At 36.4% G+C, this 23,519-nt stretch overlaps 1 protein-coding gene across 1 annotated transcript in view; it reads right to left on the bottom strand.

The window, feature by feature from the left end:
- CFAP47 (cilia and flagella associated protein 47) overlaps positions 1-23,519 on the bottom strand; it is a 484,601-nt gene that overhangs the window by 253,544 nt on the left and 207,538 nt on the right. The window contains exons 34-37 of the mRNA XM_045790463.2: positions 18,276-18,373; positions 17,874-17,990; positions 10,588-10,722; positions 5,672-5,787 (exon numbers count right to left, since the gene is read on the bottom strand). Coding sequence (XP_045646419.2) covers positions 5,672-5,787; positions 10,588-10,722; positions 17,874-17,990; positions 18,276-18,373 — 466 coding nt within the window. The remainder of the gene's footprint in view (positions 1-5,671; positions 5,788-10,587; positions 10,723-17,873; positions 17,991-18,275; positions 18,374-23,519) is intronic.

Here is a 23,519-nt window from a genome sequence, read left to right on the forward strand (position 1 = left end):
GAAAACAAAATATTTTCTGAACCCTATTTGTAAAAACAAAAGACAATGAAATTACTTGGTCTAGCTAAAAAGATGCTTAAAGAACCATCTAATAATAGTATTCAAGCCTACAAAATAAAATGCATCTAGAAAAAGAAATAAGTATTTTCCATATATATTTAGAATTAAACATTATCTCTTCTGGAAGCACGTCCATGGTTACCCCAAGAATACTTAAGTGCTTTTTTTCAATTTCCTCTAATTCTATACACACAATACAATAAAACCATTATCAAATTATATCCTCATTGTGAATTTGCTTGTAGGACACTGCAAGATTGCAAACACTTGTGGGTAGTGTTAATATGTTTTCATCTATGAATCACCAGCACTTTGAATTGGGATGGGGGAGGAGGGCAAATACTTATTGTTTCGTGTATGTTTCAGTTACAGTACTAAGTGTTTTGTCTATTTAATTACATTTATTACTGACAAAACTTTGTGTAAATATTCCAATCCTCCTGTGTTTTGTTTTTTTTTTTAATTTATTTATGAGAGAGAGAAAGAGAGGAGTACGAGCGGAGGGACAGGAACAAGCAGACTCCACGCTAAGCAGGGAGACTGACATAGGCCTTCATCTCACGACCCTGAGATCATGACCTGAGCCAGAACCAAGAGTCAGATGCTTAACCAACTGAACCACCTAGTGCCCAATCCTCATTTTTTAAATAAGAAAAATGAGACTGGATCATAGAGCCTGTACATGGCAATATCAAAGCCCAGCATTTAATTGTTAAATAACATGACTGTAGGGTTCTAGACCACGATGGCATCTGAAGCCCAGATTTATCACCTAAGAGAAATTTCATTAAAATTATAAGACAGAGCTTTTTTTAAAAGCTGCTAGTTAGAAGAAGTTATCAATGAGCATCTGAACAGAGGTTAATAAAGGAAACGAAGCTGGCCTGTAGGCTCCCGGAAAGGCCATTTCCAGAAATGCCTACTTGCATGGAGGGCAAGATGGAGTTCAGACAACTTCACTGTCCTCAAGGCCAGTGCAAGATGCTGGGAAATTGACCCTAGAAGCAGAATGTTTTCCACCCTGAGGTAAAGAATTGTGTGTATACACAGAACAACAATATACTTTTCTATTGCCATATTATTACATATGAATGGATAAACAAGTACCACAAGGCATTAGAGTAAATCCTTAAACATGGAACACTGAAAACAAAATAAACATTAACAACTGACCTAAAAGAAAATAAAAATATTTAGGTAAGAGATGAGTACATAAAAGTCAGAGACATTTATGAAGATAACCCCAATATAAGAACAGGATGTTACGAAAGACATACACAATAAAAATGAAGGTACTATTACAAATATATATATATATATATATATATATATATATATATATATATATATATATATATATATAGGAGATACTCATTTTCTCTCCCTGTCTTTGCTTCTCTCCCCTAAAGGAAACACTTGGAAAAGAAGGCTTGTTGATAAAAAGAGGAAAAAGCAATGATATAAAAAATACTAGTGATAAGACTGGATACATAAAGGATACAATGACAGGTTCAATAGCCAACAACTACAGGATGGAAAATGAGAAATGAGAAAATGGAGGGGAGAGAATTATGAAAGAAATAATTTAAGAGAAATTTTCCAGGGCTTAAGAGAAACAACTTCATGATTAAAGGACTCACTGTGCACCCAGATGGTGAATAAAAAAAGACCCTCCTTGATGCATTCTGGAACAGTATCAGAACACAATGGAAGATCCTAAAAACTTCTAGAGGTATTGGAAAACAGAATTATAGTAGACTTTCTCATCACAAATACTGAATATTATGAGGCAGGGGAACAATTATCTTAAGAGTTATGAGGAAAAATCTTTTCAGCTTATAATAAACCAAGCAAAATATAAATCAAGGGTAAGGGTAGTGAAGAGACATGCTTAAAAATGCATAATCTTGGAAAATTTACCTCTCATATCTTTTATTACATTTCGTAAGGATGTTTAAGTAAATAAGTAAGTAGATTAAGAAAGAGAAAGATATTAGTTTCTATCCAAACAGAAATAAAAAATGTCCAATACTGTGGCACCTGGGTGGCTCAGTCGGTTAAGCGTCTGCCTATGGCTCAGGTTATGATCCCAGGGTCCTGGGATCGAGCCCCACACAGGCTCTCTGCTCAGTGGAAAGTCTGCTTCTCTCCTCTCCCTCCGTCTCTCCCCCTGCTCATGCTATCTCCCCCACCCTCAAGTGAATAAATAAAATCTTAAAAAAAATGTCCAATATTGACATCTCTTCAGTCAGTCTGGAAAGCAATCAGTCCAATTAGGAGGAAAAGGCAAAGTGCTCTAGAAATGGTATACTTGAAGGAAAGAGACTTCAAGGACTGTATGCACTTCTTTAGAATTTATTGATTTTCTCCACTTTAAAAAGGAGTCAAAAGATACTTTTCATACTGATGCTATAAGAAACATTTATAAAATAGATCTTTACTCTTGGAAAAGTAATATGTAGAAGATAAAACTAGTGATGTTTGGAGGGAGGGCCATAAATCTGAATAAGTAAGTAAACCAGATCATTAAATATTATAGCTATACATCAACAGATTATTTCTAAAGTTGATATAACAAAAATATTGGCAAAGATAATACAGATTATTTCGATTTTGGAGGTAACCACTGGAAGAACCTAAATGAAGGAGTGAAAAGTAGGCAGCTCAAGAAGTGGATTTCTAGAGACAGATTAGAGGGGAGAGGGACTTGCTTTTTATTTTAAACTCCTCTGCATATGTGACTTGTTAAACATGGATAATTAAATTTTGATTAAAAAAAGATAGGTTGAGGGGCGCCTGGGTGGCTCAGTCGTTAAGCGTCTGCCTTAGGCTCAGGGCGTGATCCCAGAGTCCTGGGATTGAGCCCCACATCAGGCTCCTCTGCTGGGAGCCTGCTTCTTCCTCTCCCATTCCCCCTGCCTGTGTTCCCTCTCTTGCTGGCTGTTTCTCTCTCTCCATCAAATAAATAAATAAACTCTTTAAAAAAAAAAAAGGATAGGTTGAAAGCAAGAATATAGGTACATGTGTAATACAGTCAAAATATGAATAGATATACTCATGATTACATGTGTGAGAGGGTATACATGAATATATGGTTGGTTAATGTTTACTTGGCAGGTATTAAAACCTTAAGAAGCTAATATTTATAAATATGTCTATATTTATATAGACCATAAGTGGCACAATGGTGAATAAAGAGAAAAAAAGGCACACTGTTGAGAAGTTAATAGAAAGTAGCCTGTTGGGTTCACCCAAGAGAAATATTCTCACAAACCAGATCCTGGAGAAACAAAAAATGATACAATTACATGTCATGAATCTTCAGGATTGCTTACAAAGAGTCAAAGCCACATTTTATTGAATGTCAAGGGCTTTGTATGCATGTGATACACACACACACACACACACACACATACATACACACAATATGTACAGGTGACAACTGAATAAAAGTGTCAACAATGGATTTAGATTGGCTGGTTCTGAATCATAGCTTAAACATTTAATAGCAGGGAAAATTTGGCAAATGATTTAATGTCTCTGTTCAATGTCTTCTTTTGGAAAATGAGCACACTAATATAGCTGTTAGGATGATTAAATATGAAAAGGCACACAAAGTGCATGTTATATAGTTTTTATATGTAGCAAATGTTTAATAAGCATTAAGTGTTTTAATATTTACATATAATACATTTATTTTTTAAATATTTAACTAGGCATATGCTATAATAAACATATACTTGTGCATATAAAAAGACTAGAAGGAAATGAACTGATGAATTAACTGTTTATTTGATGGGGTTCTAGGTGATTTTGTTTCTTCTTTATACTTTTCTATAGTAAATTTTCAACAATGTACAGGTTTTACATTTATAATAAAGACTATAAATGTTAATTTTGTTAACTGAAATGTGCTTTTAAGCTACAATATCAGAGGTGTAGTGTGGTTGTTAGGAAATATTTCCACTTAACGAGAGCTTTGAAATACTGGAAGAGGCTATTGGGTTTATGATTAAAAAAAAAGAGAGAGAGAAACCTAAATCCTTTTCACTTGTATCAACCTATTTGAAAGGCAGGGAACAGATACCAATTATCAAAGTCCTGTGGGAAGAAAAATGGAACTGTGACAATGTTCAAATGAACGTGTATTACTAAAGTTTTGTTTTATAACAGACAAGTAATAAGTATAACTTAGAAAATGAGTGGGTTGTTTTTACAAGGAGTGTTATGCTATAATTTATAATATAGAAACAGGGGAATGGAGAACTGTTTTCCTCACACTCAGTTCAATCTGGATGTAGTACCAAGCATGAATATTCAGAATTTATAAATTATGTACTCCTTAGCACAATAACTGAAGAAAACAAACACAGGCTAATGACACAAGCCAAGGGCACTGTTACAACTAGGTTTCTTGGTATTTTAAATGCAATTAAAATGGCCCTTATTCCAATTATTTCTGTGTTTGATATACTAGAAGTAATAATAATTACAATGTAAAAAGCAACTCACATTAACGTATAGTTAAAAATCAAAAAGATAACCAGGTGAAGTAACTTTAGTAGTTATAATCTGTCACTTAGCACCGGGAAAAAATAATTGAATGCAAAGGCAATGACTAAAATTGAAGCTGGCTGAAGTCAATTAGTGGTTATTAAATCTGTGAACCCCTGTGATATTAACATGGCTGTTCTCTTATCACCCTTGTATTTTGTAATAAGAATATTTGCCATCATAAAATCCGCTGACATATCTAATAGGATTTGTTGATCTGGAAAGAGTCATATATTATGCTCATGTTTAATTTCTCAAGACTATTTCCAGGGGTTTCATTTGTACTTTATTTCTGAAAGTAGGACAGTAGTAGAAACATTAAACAAAAGCATCATGAGAACAACATCAGATAGAAATGAAACTTTAAAGAAAAATCACTATAATTTGGGAGCATATACACACACACACACACACACACACACTTATATTTCTCTATCTATGCATCTATCCACACATACAAACACAATGACAGTGAAGGGATAGAGAAAAATGGCAACAGTAAGGGTATCTTTGAGGTAAGGTTACCAGTTTTTTGCTTTCTTTGTTCTTTGTACTTTAATAGTTTCTAAATTTTCTACAATGAGCACATTGCTCAGAAACAACTATATATAACATATAAACAGAATGATATATAATAATGTTGTATATGATATATATCTTATATAAAATATACATAAGTAAATAATATAAATATATATATAACAGACATATATAGAGAGATACATAATTTAGCACACACTGGTTTGAGTTTCCTACAAGAAACCAAACTATAGTACATAAACAAACAACTTATAGTCTAATCTCTATGGCCCATATGCATGCAAAATAAACTAAAATTAAAAGCATACGTAATAAGCAACTGTTTTTTGTTGTCAGAACTGGTGAGGAATCTCAGCAACATATACATAATTTATCTACTTCTGAGTGATGATCTTTTCATTATATGTATACCAGTTAAGAACAAATCCAGGCCACTCTTTTGTAATTCTAATACACATTAAATACCTAGGATTGATATTTTCAGTGACGTAAAATTTAAAAGAAAAAAAACACTTACTTTGGAGATATTGTCACAATGTTCCCTGTTTGGGAAAGGGAGAAGTCAGAGGCATCTTTTCCAACAATTACAGCATTATACACTAAGTTTTTCAAGCTTGGATTTTTCAGCAGAATCTATATGAAAGAAGTGAGTATACATAAGATCATGAATTTTAAAAATATATAATTTAGCACTTATTTCCATCAAAGCAAGTTATACATTTTAATCATGAAAATGTTCCTAATGTCCACTAACTGGAGGAAAGCAGACTTTGTATTTAAAGATAACTTATATATATAGTTTAGCAGAATAGGCAAGGAAAAGGAGCTTTCAAGATTTCAAGCAAGGAAATGACAGATGTAAAAACACCTGATTATCAAAGATTTGAAATCCAAAGTTAGCAACTTGGATTTTATTCTTACTGCAAAGGGAAACCTTTGGAGAATTTTTTTTTTTTTAAGATTTTATTTATTTATTTGACAGAGAGAGACAGCCAGCGAGAGAGGGAACACAAGCAGGGGGAGTGGGAGAGGAAGAAGCAGGCTCATAGCAGAGGAGCCTGACGTGGGGCTCGATCCCAGGATCCTGGGATCACGCCCTGAGCCGAAGGCAGACGCTTAACCGCTGTGCCACCCAGGTGCCCCAACCTTTGGAGAATTTTAAACAGAGAATTTATGTAATCCAATTTACAAAAAGAATACTCAGGCTACTCAGTATAGAAAGAATTATAAGGAGCGTATGTTTATAAACAGAGGACCAGGCTGAAAATGATGGTGGCCTTGACTTGAAGCAGTAGTATAACAAGGGACTGGCTGTCCCTTCCTTCCTGATGCCAAGATAGGGAGGGTATGTGAAGACAAGTTACTTCATCTTTAGAATATTTCATGAAAACTATGAATATCCAAGTGTTTATATAGAATATAATGGGAATTCAAAAAAAAAAAAAAAACAACCCAACAAACACACTGGAAAGACTCCAGGTTATCATGGGAAGTACTGACTCAGAGGAGGAAGGGGACATGGGGGAAATGCATGATTGGACAAATTAGAGTGAAAACAAGGTGAGTGCAACTTACGAAGCCCAGGAAGTACAGTCATAGATATCCAAAGAGTTAATAATTAGCACCATGTGTGATTATAGTGACTTACAGTGATTATGGTGACTTGAACAGAATATGGTAGATTTGTTAAAGATTAAATTAACTAGGGGCACCTGGGTGGCTCAGTCAGTTAAGCGTTTGACTCTTGGTATTGGCTCAGGTTGTGATCTTAGGATCGTGAGATCAAGCCTTGCATCAGGCTCCACACTCAGCATGGAGTCTGCTTTAGATTCTCTGCCTCTCCCTGTCCATCTGCCACTCCCCCACCTCTCTCTCTGCCTATCTCTAAAATAAAAAAAAATCTTAAAAAAAATAAATATAAAATTATATTAACTAGTTTTATGTTTCAATGAGAATTTTTGGTAACTACCAGGACAAGTACATTGTTGCTGAAGAGTTTCTTTTATCTTTGGTTACACCAAGGAACTGGGGTTCTCATGTTGCTTACCTACTTATACCTTTCAGTTATAATGGGGGCAAGACAAACCCAGTGTGTTATTTTTTATGTATGTATGTATGAATTTGAAGTATTAGTTCCAGAGAACTAATTTCTGTTTTCTGAAAGGAAATGTAGAAAATCACGAGGCTTCCCTATGAACCGTTACTGATTTTTAGTCCTTGGAACTTCCCCTAACCAGCCCTGAGATCTTAAGAAGGCCACTCATTCTCATTATGTCATATCCTACATATGACACAAAGGCACTGGGCTCACCTGTGGTCAGATTATTCCACCCAGGATTTCACGTTGGGGTGGTAAGTGGTAAATGGAGACAAAGGAAATCTGTTCAAGGTATAAGGAAAGAAAGCTTTGAAGCCTCAATTCCCCTTTTGCAAGAACAGCTTATCTTTCACTATTTAATAGCTATCTTTAACTACTGTGCTTCTGTGTAAATTCTGTTTCACAAAAGGAGAAGAAAAGTTCAATTGCATTTAAAAATGTGGCAGAAAATCACACACTCTACATTTTTTTTCACTGATCACTCTATTTTTTACTGGTTCCAGGATTCTCTTTCTATTACTGACATATAGTTGTACAAATATTTTTTCAATTCTAGTAGCCATTTCTTGAGATTTTTCTTTATTCTAGAGGGATGAAAAGGTTGGTAAAAATGATATTCAATAACTTAAGCACTGTCATTTATGGTGTTGATGCATAGGGGCAAACTATGCCAAACGTTCTCAGCAATTTCCAAATCAGTGATTTTCTTAAATGAAATTCAAAATTAAAGCTAGTTATAACTGACATTTTTTTGCATTTATATTTAATTTTTGTTACTGTCAAAAGACATACTGTACATTTGTGAAAAATATATCTGTATAATTTTATCTGTAATCCTTTTTTTTCCTTTTTTTCTTTTTTAGTAGGCTCCACGCCTAACGTGGGGCTTGAACTCAAGACCCAGAGATCAAGAGGTGGATGTTCTACCTACTGAGCCAGGTAGGCACCCCTCATCTATAATCTTAAAATACAAACATTATTTCTAGAAAAGAGGTAAATGTGGAAAGAATTATTTCCATTTTAATATGCTTTAATTTGATTTTTAACATCACGATTAAAATTTATATTTAAACATTAGTGTTAACTACTTTTAAAAAATAATGGCAATTAAATGGCATAAAGAAATACAAACACATAGACAGAATTAGAGAACTGGAATTAAACCTAACTAATAAATCACTTTTTAATCTAATTCAGACTCCTCCCTAGATTCTGCAGGCTTAATCAAAACATTTCTAACTCTTTAGAAATTTTATTTTGAAGTCAAAAGACCTCTCCAATATAATTACAGCTCCAGGCTTTGAGAATCATTGTAGTTAGGGAATTACCACAGTAAATACTGTTGAAAAAATCCTCTAAAGTGTTTTATATCTTTTTTTCCTGAAAAAAAAGAAAAAAAATCCTAGAAAGGAATCATCTCTCAATGTATGATAACAAAAAATCAGGAGAGGCTTTCCTTACCCTAAACTGAGCCCTTTACACGTTGAGACAAGAACCTGCATTTTCCCCGATTTTGAATTGAATCCTTACCAACCATCACTCATATAATCACAGAGGCTATGTATTTTCTCAGAGGTTACAATTACAAATCAAAGATCACCAAGACATACCTTCTGAAGAGCAAATATGGACAAGTTCTGCATCAAATGTATAAAACTACACCCTCCCAACTAAATATGAGGAGGAATACATAAAACAGTCTGAAGAAAAGGAATAAACATGAAATGATCAAAGAGGTAAAGTTACTTTTGTATGAAGTAAGATTCTACCAGTCCATAGTGTCCTCAGAAAGAAACAAGGAGAAATCTGGCTGAAGATTTTATGGAAACTAGTAGAAGGAACAATCTTAAATAAACATAAGCAATTTAAAACTGTATGCTAGAAGATATTTCACAAGTGTAAATATGAAACAAACAGCTTGAGAAACAAATTGAGGTCAATGATCCTTGACAATATATTTCTCAATCAAAGAGAACACTTCATAAATATGGACATATTTATACAGATCTGTTATTGTCACAGGACTTCAAATTTCATTTTTGATTTTTTTATATAAATTAAAAAATCCACTGTTACACATTTAGCAGCTCTTGCACATATAATATCCTTTAGTGGGAATTAGGCAGCCCTGGTCAGGAACACTTTCATTTTTATTTCCCTTTCTTCATCCTCGTCTGAATAAAATCCATCTGGATGTGTAAACTGCTCCCTTAAGGAAAGCTGAGTACATTCAGAACACAAATTTGCACTTATGGTGTCAGGCCCCTGCACATGAAATGGGTCTCAAGTGTCCTCAGAAAATTCGCCCTTCAAAGTGCCTAAATTTCACGTTCCACCACCCCAGACCCCATTCATCAAATGAATCAGGAAATCATCATTGCATTGCAGGTGATGGTTACTATTAACCAAAAATTGTCCCTTTCACTCTGCTAAACCTGCTTCTTTAGAAGAAGCAACATTTGTTAAGGGTTATTTCTTTTTAAGTTTATCGATTTAGTTTTTAGTAATCTCTACACCCAAGGTGGGGCTTGAACTCACGACCCTAAGATCAAGAGTCACATGGTCTTCCAACTATGCCTGCCAGGTGCCTCAAGACAGAAAACATCTTTCTAGGCGCTAAAATAAAGTATCAAAACATTCATTTTCTGCCTGGCCCCTCCCTTCTTGTGTAGTTTTTTTTTATTTAAATCAATTAATTAACATATAATGTATTATTAGTTTCAGAGGTAGAGTTCAGGGATTCATCAGTCTTATATAATACCCAGTGCCCATTACATCACATGCCCTCCTTAATGTCTATCACCCAGTTACCCCCTACCCCCATCCCTCTACCCTCCAGCAACCCTCAGTTTGTTTCCTATGATTAAGAGTCTCTTATGGTTTCTCTCTCTCTCTGATTTCATCTTATTTTATTTTTCCCTCTCTTCCCCTTGATCCTGTTTTGTTTCTTAAATTCCACATATGAGTGAGATCATATGATAATTATCTTTCTCTGACTGACTTATTTCGCTTAGCATAATACCCTCTAGTTACATCCACGTCATTGCAAATGGCAAGATTTCATTTTTTGATGGCTGAGTAGTATTGCATTGTGTGTGTGTGTGTGTGTGTGTGTGTGTGTGTGTGTGTATACACCACATCGTCTCTATCTGTTCATCTGTTGATGGACATCTGGGCTCTTTCCATAGTTTGGCTATTGTGGACATTGTTGCTATAAACTGCTAAGGTTTAATATATCATATTGATACTTCTGTTAATTTTGGGTTGGAAAAGAAATAAGTAAAACCCCTGTGAAGTGTTTAACGCCACATATTTTGGCCCCAATATATCCTTACCTGTCTCAGCACAGTGTCATGTAGAGTACAATGAAAGGGCACCACCTTTTTGGGGAGATATGTAGGGAGCCTTTCATACATGTAGACACAAAGCATGAGCATCAGGATTGGATTAGGGTCACAGATATCCGTGGCCTAGTTTCAGCGAAAATAAATATAAATTAGAGTATATACATGTACAATATATAAAAAGAGCTAAAGCATAGTACATCAGTTACTGAATTACATTAAAACCTTTTAAAATGTTACTAATTGACATTGACACTGAATTGTAAACAGAGTAAACAGAGTATTACTGTCAATGAGAAGAGCTTGACCTAAGTGTTAAAAGATGAATTAGGTGTGCTCTCACTATAACAGTGACTGCACAGCCTCAAAGCCTTCCACCAAAGCTAGTCAGAGGTCATAAAAATATTATACACTAGAAATACTGACTCATGTGACTAAGACACCACCCCTGATTTAGAGTACCATAAATAGCAGTAAAAGAAAACAGAGAAGTAAACAAACAACCAAAGTAAAAGAAGGCAAGAATTTCAAGCAAAAACTCAAGGGAGAAGGCAGGACATGAGACAGCCTTGAAGAATGCTTGGGTCTCCAACAGATTGTGTTTGGGGGCAGAAAAGGATGTATTCCATCAGAAAGGCAATGAACTACAGTGCAAGGATATAGAGAAGTACAGTGTTTGTCTGTTAAAGAAGGACAGTTTGAATCATGTGTAAGGTAAGAAGGGACAAACACTGTGTGAAAAGACTAAGGAGTGCCAAGGCCACACTGTGGAAGGTGTGGATGCCAGGGTGAGGGCTTTGATTTCCAAACAAGGAATAACACAAAAGCAACAATTCAGGCAGATCAGGCAGGGGGGTGGTTAGGGAGTACTTTTCCCAGAACACACAAACTATAATAAGTCAGAAAATGTAATCACACTGATAACCAAGATAAATTAGTGATGGTTGATGGAAAAGATTTGAGATAAAAGCCAGAATTGCAAAGGAATAATAGCAGGGACAATCAACATAGCTTGAATGTACATTGAATACAAAAAGTAGAATCAGGAGTAGGAGGAAGGATTCCTTGTATCAGTTCATGTACTACCTATGATGTCATGGAAAAATGTGAAGGTAGTAGGGGAGAGTTACTCATAGCAAAGAAGTATTGAGAATGGTCTAAGGCAAGGATTCAAAGACAAAACAGCACTGATAGATAAGCAGCTCTGTCATTATCAATGAACAGGGAGCCCTCCACACTTCCATAAAGTGAAGAATTACCTATGACTTAATGGCTCACATTCAAGTTAGTAACTGAAAATGATGGAGGCCTGGCTTGGAAGTGCAAATAGTGTGGGAGCCAAGGAGACCTAATGCATTATGCGGACCTAACACAGCTGCCTCTGAAGTTCAGCAGCAGTTACCATCAAATAAAAACAGCTCCTCTGATCATCTGCTAGTTCACATTCCCAAATACATTCTTTTCTTTCTTTGGAAGAAGAGAAGAGTTTGTTCTTCCATGTTCTGTCAATAAGCGGTAAGACTAACCAATAAAGGTGCCTGGGGAGGAGATTTTTAGTAAAAAAAATAAGGGAGTTGGGCTGTCTTGGCAGGGTAGAAAGCTGCTAGTGAGTACAATTTGAGGAAAACTGAGAAATACACCAAGACTCCAAACTTTCTCATAAGAATTCTATGGTCGTACATTTCTATGTGAAAGACAGTGTAAGTCAACACATGAAGGAAAATTATTTAAGATAAGAACAAACTAAAAAAATAAATACAGAGTTTAATTCCCACAAAGTGAAGAATATAGCTCTACTGGGCCCTTTGGGATGGTCCTGCCTATGAGTGTGATTCGAAGAGGGCTGTGGGGCGCCTGGGTGGCTGTCAGTTAAGTGTCTGCCTTTTGATTTCGGCTTAGGTCATGATCCCAAGGTTGTGAGATTGAGCCCCAAGTCGGGTTCCACACTCAGTGAGCGCTCTGCTGGAGATTCTCTTTCTCCCCCTCTCTCTGTCCCTCCCCACCTCTGCGCACTCTCTCTCTCAAATAAATAAATTTTTTTTTTTTTTTTTTAAAGAAGGCTGTCTAAGGTGATGGAAACGTGTTTGTTGCGGAAAGGGTAAGACTAGTGGGAGAACACTCTAGGCTCAAGTCTAAGGTCAATAAAAGCCTTTTGAACACTTTTTTTAGTGACTGCAGCATAAAATATATAGGTAACAATATAGAATTAGTCCCAACACTCATCATTGAAAAATACATAATGGGATGAAAATGCAATAGTTTGGAAATTTTTAAAAAATATGTTTATCTTAATGGGAAAAATGCATTTGATTATTAAGATATTAGACTGAAAAAAAAAAAAACCCAGAGAGAAGAGCATCCTTACCTTTCCTTATAATAAATTTCAATGAAAATAACTTAAAGCAATTACGCTTTAGTCAATCCTTGGCTTAAAAATCCAAATGTTAACATAGGTTTATTTTTATTATTTTGTTTAAAATAAGACTTTCATGTGAAGTATCTTTCAAAGACATCATCATTACCCTCTCTATATAGGTTTAGCCTAGAAGAACTTCAACTAATTATTGGTCTATTTTTCCCCACAAGGATAGTATTTTCCAACTAGCCTAATAAAAGACAAAGAATTAAAAAAAAGGTCATAATAGAGAAAAATGCTGGAGTAGAAACCTGGTAAACCAAATTCAAGCCCTGCCACGATCTTGACTAAATCAATTGGCTTCCCAAGGCCTCAGTTTTTTCATCAATAACAAGGAGAGGTGAAATAATATCGACTTTCACAGAGGATTTAATTTGCTACAACTTCAGGATATCACCAGCTTTCCTACTGGACACCAAACATAACTAGCAGTACCCATTGACATACTGTAATTCTACAGAGAACATTGCTGATTACCTTCCCCAAAGCAATTTTCTCCTTTCTTCTTCCCTAAGAATCCCAATTTTTGTGGCTGTTTCATTACTTTTATCAAACACTGGTTCAGTTACAAGCATGGAATGTAATTATGGTCAATGACATGTAATGAAAAATATGCTGTGAACCACTGGAAAAGGTTTACCTTATGGAAAAAGAGAACTGCAAGATGAGGGGCTACTCAACCAGCCTCAAGAGTAACTGTATAAAGATGCTACATGAGAATTTCAGTAGAAACTTTGTGGTTATTAGTGCACATGCCTAAAATAAAGCCAGCAGGCTGAGAAGGGCTGAGCAAAAGTGAATCTCTAATAACTTTGTTGAGCAGCTGACTGACTACGCTTATAGTCTTCCTAATGCTTGACTTTGTCTAATGTAAAATATTGAATGTTTATTTTTAAAGCACTTTCACATGTGAATTCTGTTAGTTAATGCTAAAAGCATCAAACTTGATAAAAACATTTTTTTTTTTTTTTGAGAGAGAGAGAGAGAGCAAGAGAGAGAGGAGGGGGGCAGGAGGAGAGAGAGAATCTCAAGCAGGCTCCATGCCCAGTGCTTGAGGCCAACACAGGGCTAGATCCCACAACCCTGAGATCATGATGTGAGTAAGATGCTAAACAAACTGAGCCACCCAGGAGCCCCAAAGACAAAAATTTTAAGAGAAAAGTCAGATTATCTATTGAACCTTGGCTCCCAACACTACTCAGTGAATTAGGTATAGTACAACCTCTACGAATGTCGTATTTATTTTTATATACATTTCTTTACATGAGAGAATAAAAATACATTCTATACTGAGCCCAAATAATTCCCATCATATTTTTGTTTTAAATATGAAGTATGTCACAAAAGGGAGAATATGTAAACAAGTGTTATACTTCAGATGGCCCGATTCCACAACAGAACAGAATATAGGCACAGAAACATAGCTAGCTGATTCCACAGTTGCAAAGAAGAATGTAATAAATAAAAAACTTAAACATTAATAAATATGTCCAGTGGTGAAAAATATTGGTTTTAAATGTGAACCGGTGCTAAGCATCAGCATTAATTCACTGTGGCTAAGTTAATTTAATATTTTTGAACTTTGCCATTTAATGTGGTTGGTAAATCCAGGTTGATAAAAAAAAAAAAGTTAAGGAATTGGAACTGGTCAGTAAAAGCTTGGTAATTATAAGTTAACTGTCAGTTCCTTCATTCATCAAATCTTAGACACCTTCTCTACATTTTTTATGTATTAGATACATTTTAAAATATTTTTTGGCTATACTATAAAAAAAAATTGAGTCAACATATCTAAGAAAATAAAAAAGCAAAGGAGAGAATCACAATGTATAATGATTTCTATTTTCGAAACAAAAATATTTTGAGTTTCTTATGAACCCTGACCAAATTCTCAAGGGCCACCTTGAACACCAAATGTTCCATGTAACATCTTGGTTCCCTTACCAGAATGATTTGTGTCCGTTCTGATTCCCACAGCACACTGCTTCTATGTATACTGTGGCATTCACTATCTGCTTTGCATCAGCTCTTTTTCGTATACCTGTCACTATTAATAACATCTTTGAAGGCATGATTGTGGTTTAAGCATATCTGTACCCCTTACAGGTCTATCCAGTGTCTTTTATGGAGGATATTCAGTTTGTTGAACTGACGAGAATTGTAGTATTTTTATTCTTCCAAACCAAAGTCTTCCATGGAAGTTTATCTTTAAAACTCTCTTATAAAAGAAACTTCTGGCCAAAATCCTAGAATACAGTTTCTCGTTACAACTATAACAATATAAAAGAATGTAAATGTCAGACGTGAAACTAAGTGACTTTAACATGCAAGTGACTTGCATACAAGGAGAAAGCAAGCCATTATGAAGTGTCATTTTTCCAGCAGGTATGAGGAACAACTTTATACCAAGCCATGTGTGGGCACTGGCATCATCAATGTCTCTCGTGTCATGGAACAGAAAACTCAGGGTAAGTTGAAATGGCTTTCTCCTGTGTCCTTCTTTTGTGACTGTTCACAAGGTCCAGCAAACCTCAAATGTCTCCTGTATCAATTTATTATTTTAAATTCCCATTCAAATGACATGAGTAAATACTTTCCTCCTTGACCAACGAAATTATATTTTGATTGGTCTGTGTTCCCTGTCTGCAGTCCCTTTCTGGTGAGTCCATTGCCATCATAATTCTAAGAACAAATGCCATTATTCCCATAATACCGACACAGCAAATTTCTGACTTTTTATGTTGATATCCAATATCCCAATATATACCTATATCAATTTTTCTAATTCCAAAATTCAACTAAGGCAACACATTCACAGAATTTCCTTACTGTATGTCATGTATTCCATTCAACATTCTGTTTATGCCATTTCCTCTGAGTGAATGCCTTCCTCTCTTACCACTACCAATCCAAACCCAATCCACCCTTCGAGACGCCAAATAAGTCCTGCATTCTCTACAAAGTCTTTGATGGATCAATCTAGATCATATTGAGCTCTTCCCTTATATGAATTCTATACTTTGTTTTTTGCATACACTGACAACTACATGAGTAGAATGTTAGTAATCATTGAACATGCATATATCTTAATAATTCAATGATTTTATATATTCTTCAAAGTAAGAAATCATTTTATTTTAAAGATTATTTATTTGAGAGAGAGAGGGAGAGTGACCAAGAGTTGGGTGGAGGAAGGGAGGGACAAAGGAGGAGGGAGAGAGAAACTTAAGCAGACTCCACGCTGAGCATAGAGCCCGATGTGGGGCTCGATCTCACCACATGGATCACGATCTGAGCTGAAAGCAAGTGGGACACTCAACCAACTGCACCACCCGGGCACCCTAAGAAATCATATATTGCATTATTTCATTATTCTAAAAAAGGGCTCAAAAAAATAGTAAGCATATTATGTGCTTGATTATTGCTATTGAGTACTTGAAGTGAAAGGCGAGATGGACTTATAATGTGGAGATACAAATGTAAAAATGTATATTGCTGTTCTGATCTCTACATGAATATTTATTTTAAAACAAAAATGAAAAATTGTCTTTTTAGCTACTAAACTAAAAAATGATGATACATCTATATTCAAACAACTCTGCTCCTTTAATTCATTCTTAGAGCCTGGGGAGTGCTACTAAATCACTCAAGCTTCATTCTTAGGGTTTAAGAAAGCTGGACAAATCACTAAAACTACTTTCTTATCATGCACAATTGGATATACATAATTATATATAATTCAAAATATCCAGTAGATTTCTATGAAGTGATATTTCAAATTCCACATTTTAGCAATACCCTACAAAAAGACTGCTTCAATTTAGATTTAAAATAAATGAACAAAAGAATATTAAAAGGGGTCAACTAACATTTTTACAAAGAAGACATACAAATGGCCAACAGGTACATGAAAAGATGTTCAGTATCACTAACCATGAGGGAAATGTAAATCAAAACCACAATGAGATATTACCTCACACCTGGTAGAATAACTATTATTAAAAAGAGGAGAGATAAAGTGTGGGCAAGGATGTAGAGAAAGGGGAATTTCTGTATGCTGTTGGTGGAAATGAGCCTTGTTATAGCCATTATGGAAAACAGTATGGGCGTCCTCTAAAAAATTAAAAACAGAACTACCAAATGGTCCAGCATCCCTACTTCTGGGTATATATCCAAAGGAAAAGAAACCAGCATCTGAGAGATATCTGCACTTCCATGTTCAACTGCAGCATTATTCACAATATCAAAGATATGGAACAACCTGTCTGTCAACGGATGAATGGATAAAGCAAATGTGGCATACAGTGAATCTCATTCTCAATGGGGAAAAACTGAAAGCTTATCCCTTAAGGTCAGGACACGACAGGGTTGCTCACTCTCATCACTATTGTTCAATATAGTACTAGAAGTCCTAGCCTCAGCAGTCAGACAATAAAAAGAAACAAAAGGTATTCAAATTGGCAAAGAAGAAGTCAAACTCTCTCTCTTCGCAGATGACATGATACTTTATGTGGAAAACCCAAAGACTCCAGCCCAAAATTGCTAGAACTCATACAGCAATTAAGCAACGTGGCAGGACACAACATCAATACACAGAACACAATACACATACACAGATACACACACATACACACACACACACACACAGTGGTAACTATGTGAGGTGATGGATGTGTTAATTAGCTTGATTGTCGTAATCATTTCACATTGTATATGTACAATCATCACATTGTATACCTACAAAATTCATATTTTACAAACTATATACAATTTTTATTTGCCAATCACACCTAATGAAGCTGGAAAAAATACAAAAAGAAGAAATTCATATTTATGGAATATGTGATATATAGCCACCCACCTGTATGTCCATGTCAAAGCCAATTTCACGAAGTACGTTCACAATAATCAGGCAATTATGCAGATAATGTTCAGAACGTTTTGGTTGTGTGTACATTTTTTCAAAATGAGACTCAATCTGGAAAAGACAAGAATCAAATCTTTTAGTAATGGAATAAAAATCTGCTTTTTAACTGTTCTCTTTAGTTCAGCAAAGAATCATTTAAGTATTAACATATGTCAGTAGTAGATTATTACAACCAAAATACCAGAATAAACAAAAACGGAATGTGGGCCATTCGGATTCAGGTCTGATTTAAATTAAAACACTAAAAAGTGTCGGTTTATAAAAAATACTCTGAATTTTAATTACTAAGTTCTTTCAAATAATAGAAGACCATTCCTCATAAAAAAAGACTCTTACCAAAAACGGACAATAGGCTCCCAACTGTGTTGCAAAAACAAGACCATCCAAAAGGTCTTTGTCAAAATTTACTATCCATCTCTCAGAGGGAATAACTCCTGTTCCGAAAGAGAGTAAATATAACATTAGTTTTATTTTTCTAAAAACGATACCTTATGGTATCTGTCTGAATATATTCATTCTGATATTGTCACTATATAATACAGAATGTATTTAAAATTGGCAGATATTGTAGAGAAAAATGTTTTCAAAATCATTCTCATTGTGGAGACATTTATTGCCCAGTTCAAACATAAAGAAAAACAGAACATGTGCCTGGCTTTATTTCCCTGGTTTTCGATGAATCACTGATTCGTGATAGGTTTTCTTCCAAAGTGACACACAAAAGAATGAAGAAATGATCTGGAATTTTCTATTCCTTCAAAAGGAAAATGGATTGATTAATAAAGGACAATGAGAAAAATGAAAAAAAAAGGAGAAAGGATGTCTTGCAGAATTTGAGCAATAGTCAAAAACATTTGTCTTTGCTTAGAAAAGAAAAGCATATTATTATGGAAATAAAAACAAAATTTAAACCTCCAAATAATCATAAGGGAATACTATGTAAAACTATATGCCAACATATTGGACAACCTAGAAGAAATGGATAAAGTCCCAGAAACCTATAAATCACCAAAAATCAATCAGGAAAAAATAGAAAACTTGAACAGACTGATAACCAGCAAAGAAATTGAATCAGTAATCAAATAACTCCCAACAAACAGAAGTCCAGGGGCCAAGTCCCCACCACAGTTTACCACAGCCGTAGGTACATCAAGGATTTTCTCTGCTATTTTGTTAATTCCTTTGATCTAGGCTACTCTCTTCTATACTCCAAGATTTTGCTACCCAAAGTGTGCTAAGTGAATCAGCAGCACCTTTATCAACTGGAAGCATGTTACGAACACAGAATTTCAGGCCCCACTTAAAACCTACTGAAACATAAAAAGTTTAACAAGATCTCCAGGTGATTTATATTCATATTACCATCTGAGAAGGGTTGGTCTAGGGTTGTTTTTAGAGACAGAAAGATCAAGCTAATCTAGTCCTCATTTGTCAAGAAACAAATTTCAAATGATGTTCTACAAATTTTTTAAAATTTTAATTTAGAAGTTATATTTTTACCTATTTGGATATTATATTACCTCAAATATTCAGAAATATTAAAATAGTCCTAAACAGTGTTAAGAATTGAAGATATGACTGTTAAACATAAACCAAATCATTTTATGCAATAAAGGAGTAAGTGCACATATTATTTTATGAATATCATAATAATTATTTAAATATTTTAGGTGATTAAAACAGTACATTTCTATAACAGCTTTACTGATATATAACTCATATAACATAAATTTTATCCAATTCAACTGTCCATTATTATTTAATATGTTTACCAAGCTATGTGATCATCACCACTACTTAATTTTAAAGTATTTTTTATCAACACATAAAGAAACCCCATACCCACTAGCAGTCATTCCCCATTTCCCTCTTCTCTCATCCACTGGGAAAAAAAAAACTAATCTGCTTTCAGTCACTATGGACTTGCCTATTCTAAACATGTCACAGACATGGAATTAAAATATGTGCCCTTTCGTATTATGGCTTCTTTTATTTAACATAATGTTTTCAAGGTTCATCCATGCTACAGCATGTATCAGTGCTTCACTTCTTTCTATAGCTGAGTAACATTCCATTTTGTGACTATATATACCACATTTTGTTTATCTATTCATCAGTTTATTGGCATTTGGGTTGCTTCCACATCTTGGCTATTATGAATAATGTCACTTTTAACATTTATTTAAGAATTTTTGTGAGAATATATGTATTTTCAAATATTTTGAGTATAAACCAATGAGTAGAATTGCTGAATCATACCGTTAACCTATTTTTTAACATTTTGAGAGATGTTAAACTGTTTAACATTAAGCTGCTTTCCAAAGTGGTCGTACCATTTACAAGATCTCTAGCAATGTATAAGGTTCCAATTTCTACAAATCTTTCCCAATAGTTGTTAGAGTATTTCTTTCCTTTTTTAAATTTTAGTCATCCAAGTTGGTGTCAAGTGCTAGTTCACTGTGCTTTTGTTTTGCATTTACCTAATGACTAATACTATGTTGAGTCTCTTCATGGGCTCATTAACCATTTGCTTAGATCTTTTTTTTCCTTTTTACTTGCATTATTTGTTGTTTTATTGTGGAGTTGTGTTTGCATATATTCTTGGTATAAGTCTCTTGCTAGATATATATTTTCATTGTTTCTGTGTCCTTTGAAATGGTCTCCTTTATTTCCCTTTATATTCTATTAATATGGAGTATTGCATTGATTGGAATTCCTACTATTTCTCAGAGATTTATTTATTTGAGAGAGAGAGAGAGAGCAGGGTAAGGGGCAGAAGGAGAGGGAGAGAATCTCCAGCAGAATCCCCGCTGAGTTTTGAGCCCAATGCAGGGCTTGATCTCAAGACCCTGAGATCATGACCTGAGCCAAAGCCAACAGTTGGAGGCTTAACCAACTGAGCCACGCAGGCACCCCAGAATTCCTATGTTAAACCAATCTTACACTCCTGGGATAAATCTCACCTAGTAATTTTGTTTAATCCTCTTAAAATGTTGCTGGATTCTGTTTGCTAGAATTTTGAGGATTTTTGTGCCGACATTCAAAACAGATAATGTAGTACATTTTAATTATTTTAAAGTAGTTTGGAAATGCAAATATACACTTTAATGCAGAAATCATCTTGTTTCTGAAGGTAGTTAAATTATGAAGATATGTGAACTCTAAATAATTATGATCTCAGCCAAATATAATAATTAGAAGATTAGCCACATGACATTAAGGTAATGTATATAATATTTGGTAGAACTTCCATATAAGTACATCATTAAACTAGAAAGAAAATAAAGAATCTTGTGTACTAAGATGATTAGTCACTATGGATGAAGACTGATCTAAAAAACAAGAAGTATAAGAAATCAAAAGAAAATAATCACAGCAGTTACATATGAGAGAACAGATATAATAAACTAATGAATAATATTATGCTAATATTTTCAAAATGTAGACGAAATTCATTAATTTCATGTGTTATAAAATCTCACTCAATGGGAAATAGAAAATAAGAATGGGGGGAATGGGAGTTAAGATGGCGGAGGAGTAGGGGACCCCTTTTTCAGCCGGTCCCCTGAGTCGAGCTGGATAGGTACCAGACCAGCCTAAATAACCACGGAATCAGCCTGAGACGCAGGATGATGCATCTGGATCTCTACAAATGAACATCTCCAGCGCTGAGTATTGAGGTACCAAGAGGGGAGCTGTAAACCGAGCACGGATATCGGAAGATAAACGGAAGGGGGAGGGAGCCGCCGTGTTTGGGCGCCGGGAAGCGGCAGCCACCTGCACGGGGGAGCAGGCGGACTCACAGAGGGCACCCGCGAGAGAGCGGACTGAGACCGGTGAGCCGTGAACGCGCGCGCCACCAGGCATCTCCCGGAACACCGGAATCCCGGTGTGCTCACGGGATCCAGACTGAGACCGGGAACTCCCGGAGCGCGCGCGGGGCGGCTGGCGGCTGGCGGGCCACCTGCACGGGGGAGCGGGCGGACTCGCGGTCGGCACCCGCGAAACAGCAGACTGAGACCCTGAACCGGGTGCGCGCGCCACCAGGCTTCTCACGAAACTCCGGAATCGAGGTGTGCTCACCGGGCATAGACTGAGACCGGGAGACCCGGGAGCGCGCGGGGCGGCCGGTGGCTGGCGGCATTAGAAACACAAAGGACAGAGACGGGGCGGCCGGTGGCTGGCGGCATTAGAAACACAAAGGACAGAGACGCGCCGGCCCTGGAAGTGAGGGCAGGGTCGCCGAGTTGGTGCGCACATCCCGGGACGCCGCAGGGTTGAGCAGCACCAACAGTAACAGAGTTAAAGTGGCCAGAACATCAGTGGAGAACGGGCCGCAATCCCTCTGTTCTGCGACAATGCAGCCTCTGCTGCTCTGACCCTCAGAAGAGGCATAGCCGGCCGCCAGGGAAAGCCGCCAGAGAACAAAAGCCTGGAAATACCGGCTCAGAGAGTGCCCATCCCCATCCTCCCTCGCAGGGGCACGGAGACTCTACCCAAACAGGGTTGCCTGAGTATCGGCGCGGCAGGCCCCTCCCCCAGAACACAGAAGGCAGGCTGAAAAATCAAGAAGCCCACAACCCAGGCGCCTGGGTGGCGCAGTCATTGAGCGCCTGCCTTCAGCTTAGGGCGTGATCCCAGCGTTCCGGAAAGGAGTCCCTCATCGGGCTCCTCCGCTGGGAGCCTGCTTCTTCCTCTCTCACTCCCCTGCTTCTGTTTCGTTCTTGCTGTCTGTCTCCCTCTCTCAGATAAGTAAATAAATAAAATCTTTAAAGAAGAAGCCCACATCTCTAAGATCCCTATAAAACAAGGGGCACGGCCTGGGACCCAGTCAATAATTTTGGGCTCTGGAAACCCCGCAACCTCTCTTCATCAGAATGACAAGAAGGAGAAGCCCCCCCCAGCAAAGAAAGGACAGTGAGTCAGGGGCCTCTGCCACAGAAGTAACGGATATGGATGTAACCAAATTATCAGAAATGGAATTCAGAGTAACAATGGTCAAGATAATGAGTAGACTTGAAAAAAGTATTCAGGAAAATATTACTGAGAATATACAATCCCTAAGGGCGGAAATGAGAGCGAATTTGACAGAAATTAAAAATTCTATGAGCCAAATGCAGGCAAAACTAGAGGCTCTGACGGCCAGGGTCACGGAAGCGGAGGAAAGGGTTAGTGAATTGGAGGATGGGTTAATAGAGGAAAAATTAAAAATAGAAGATGGTCTTAAAAAAATCCACGCCCACGAATGTTGGCTACGGGAGATTACTGACTCAACGAAACGATCCAATGTTAGAATCATCGGCATCCCCGAGGGGGTGGAGAAAAACAGAGGTCTAGAAGAGATATTTGAACAAATTGTAGCTGAAAACTTCCCTAATCTAGCAAGGGAAACAAACATTCGTGTCCAAGAGGCAGAGAGGACCCCTCCCAAGCTCAACCATGACAGACCTACACCACGTCACGTCATAGTGCAACTCGCAAATATGAGATCCAAGGATACAGTATTGAAAGCGGCCAGGGCAAAGAAATTTCTCACGTACCAAGACAAAGGCATCAGAATTACATCAGACCTGTCTACAC

The sequence above is a fragment of the Ursus americanus genome, chromosome X (genome assembly GCF_024610735.1).
Source record: "Ursus americanus isolate L20-20 chromosome X, mUrsAme1.1.p, whole genome shotgun sequence".
Taxonomy (NCBI): Eukaryota; Metazoa; Chordata; class Mammalia; order Carnivora; family Ursidae; genus Ursus; species Ursus americanus.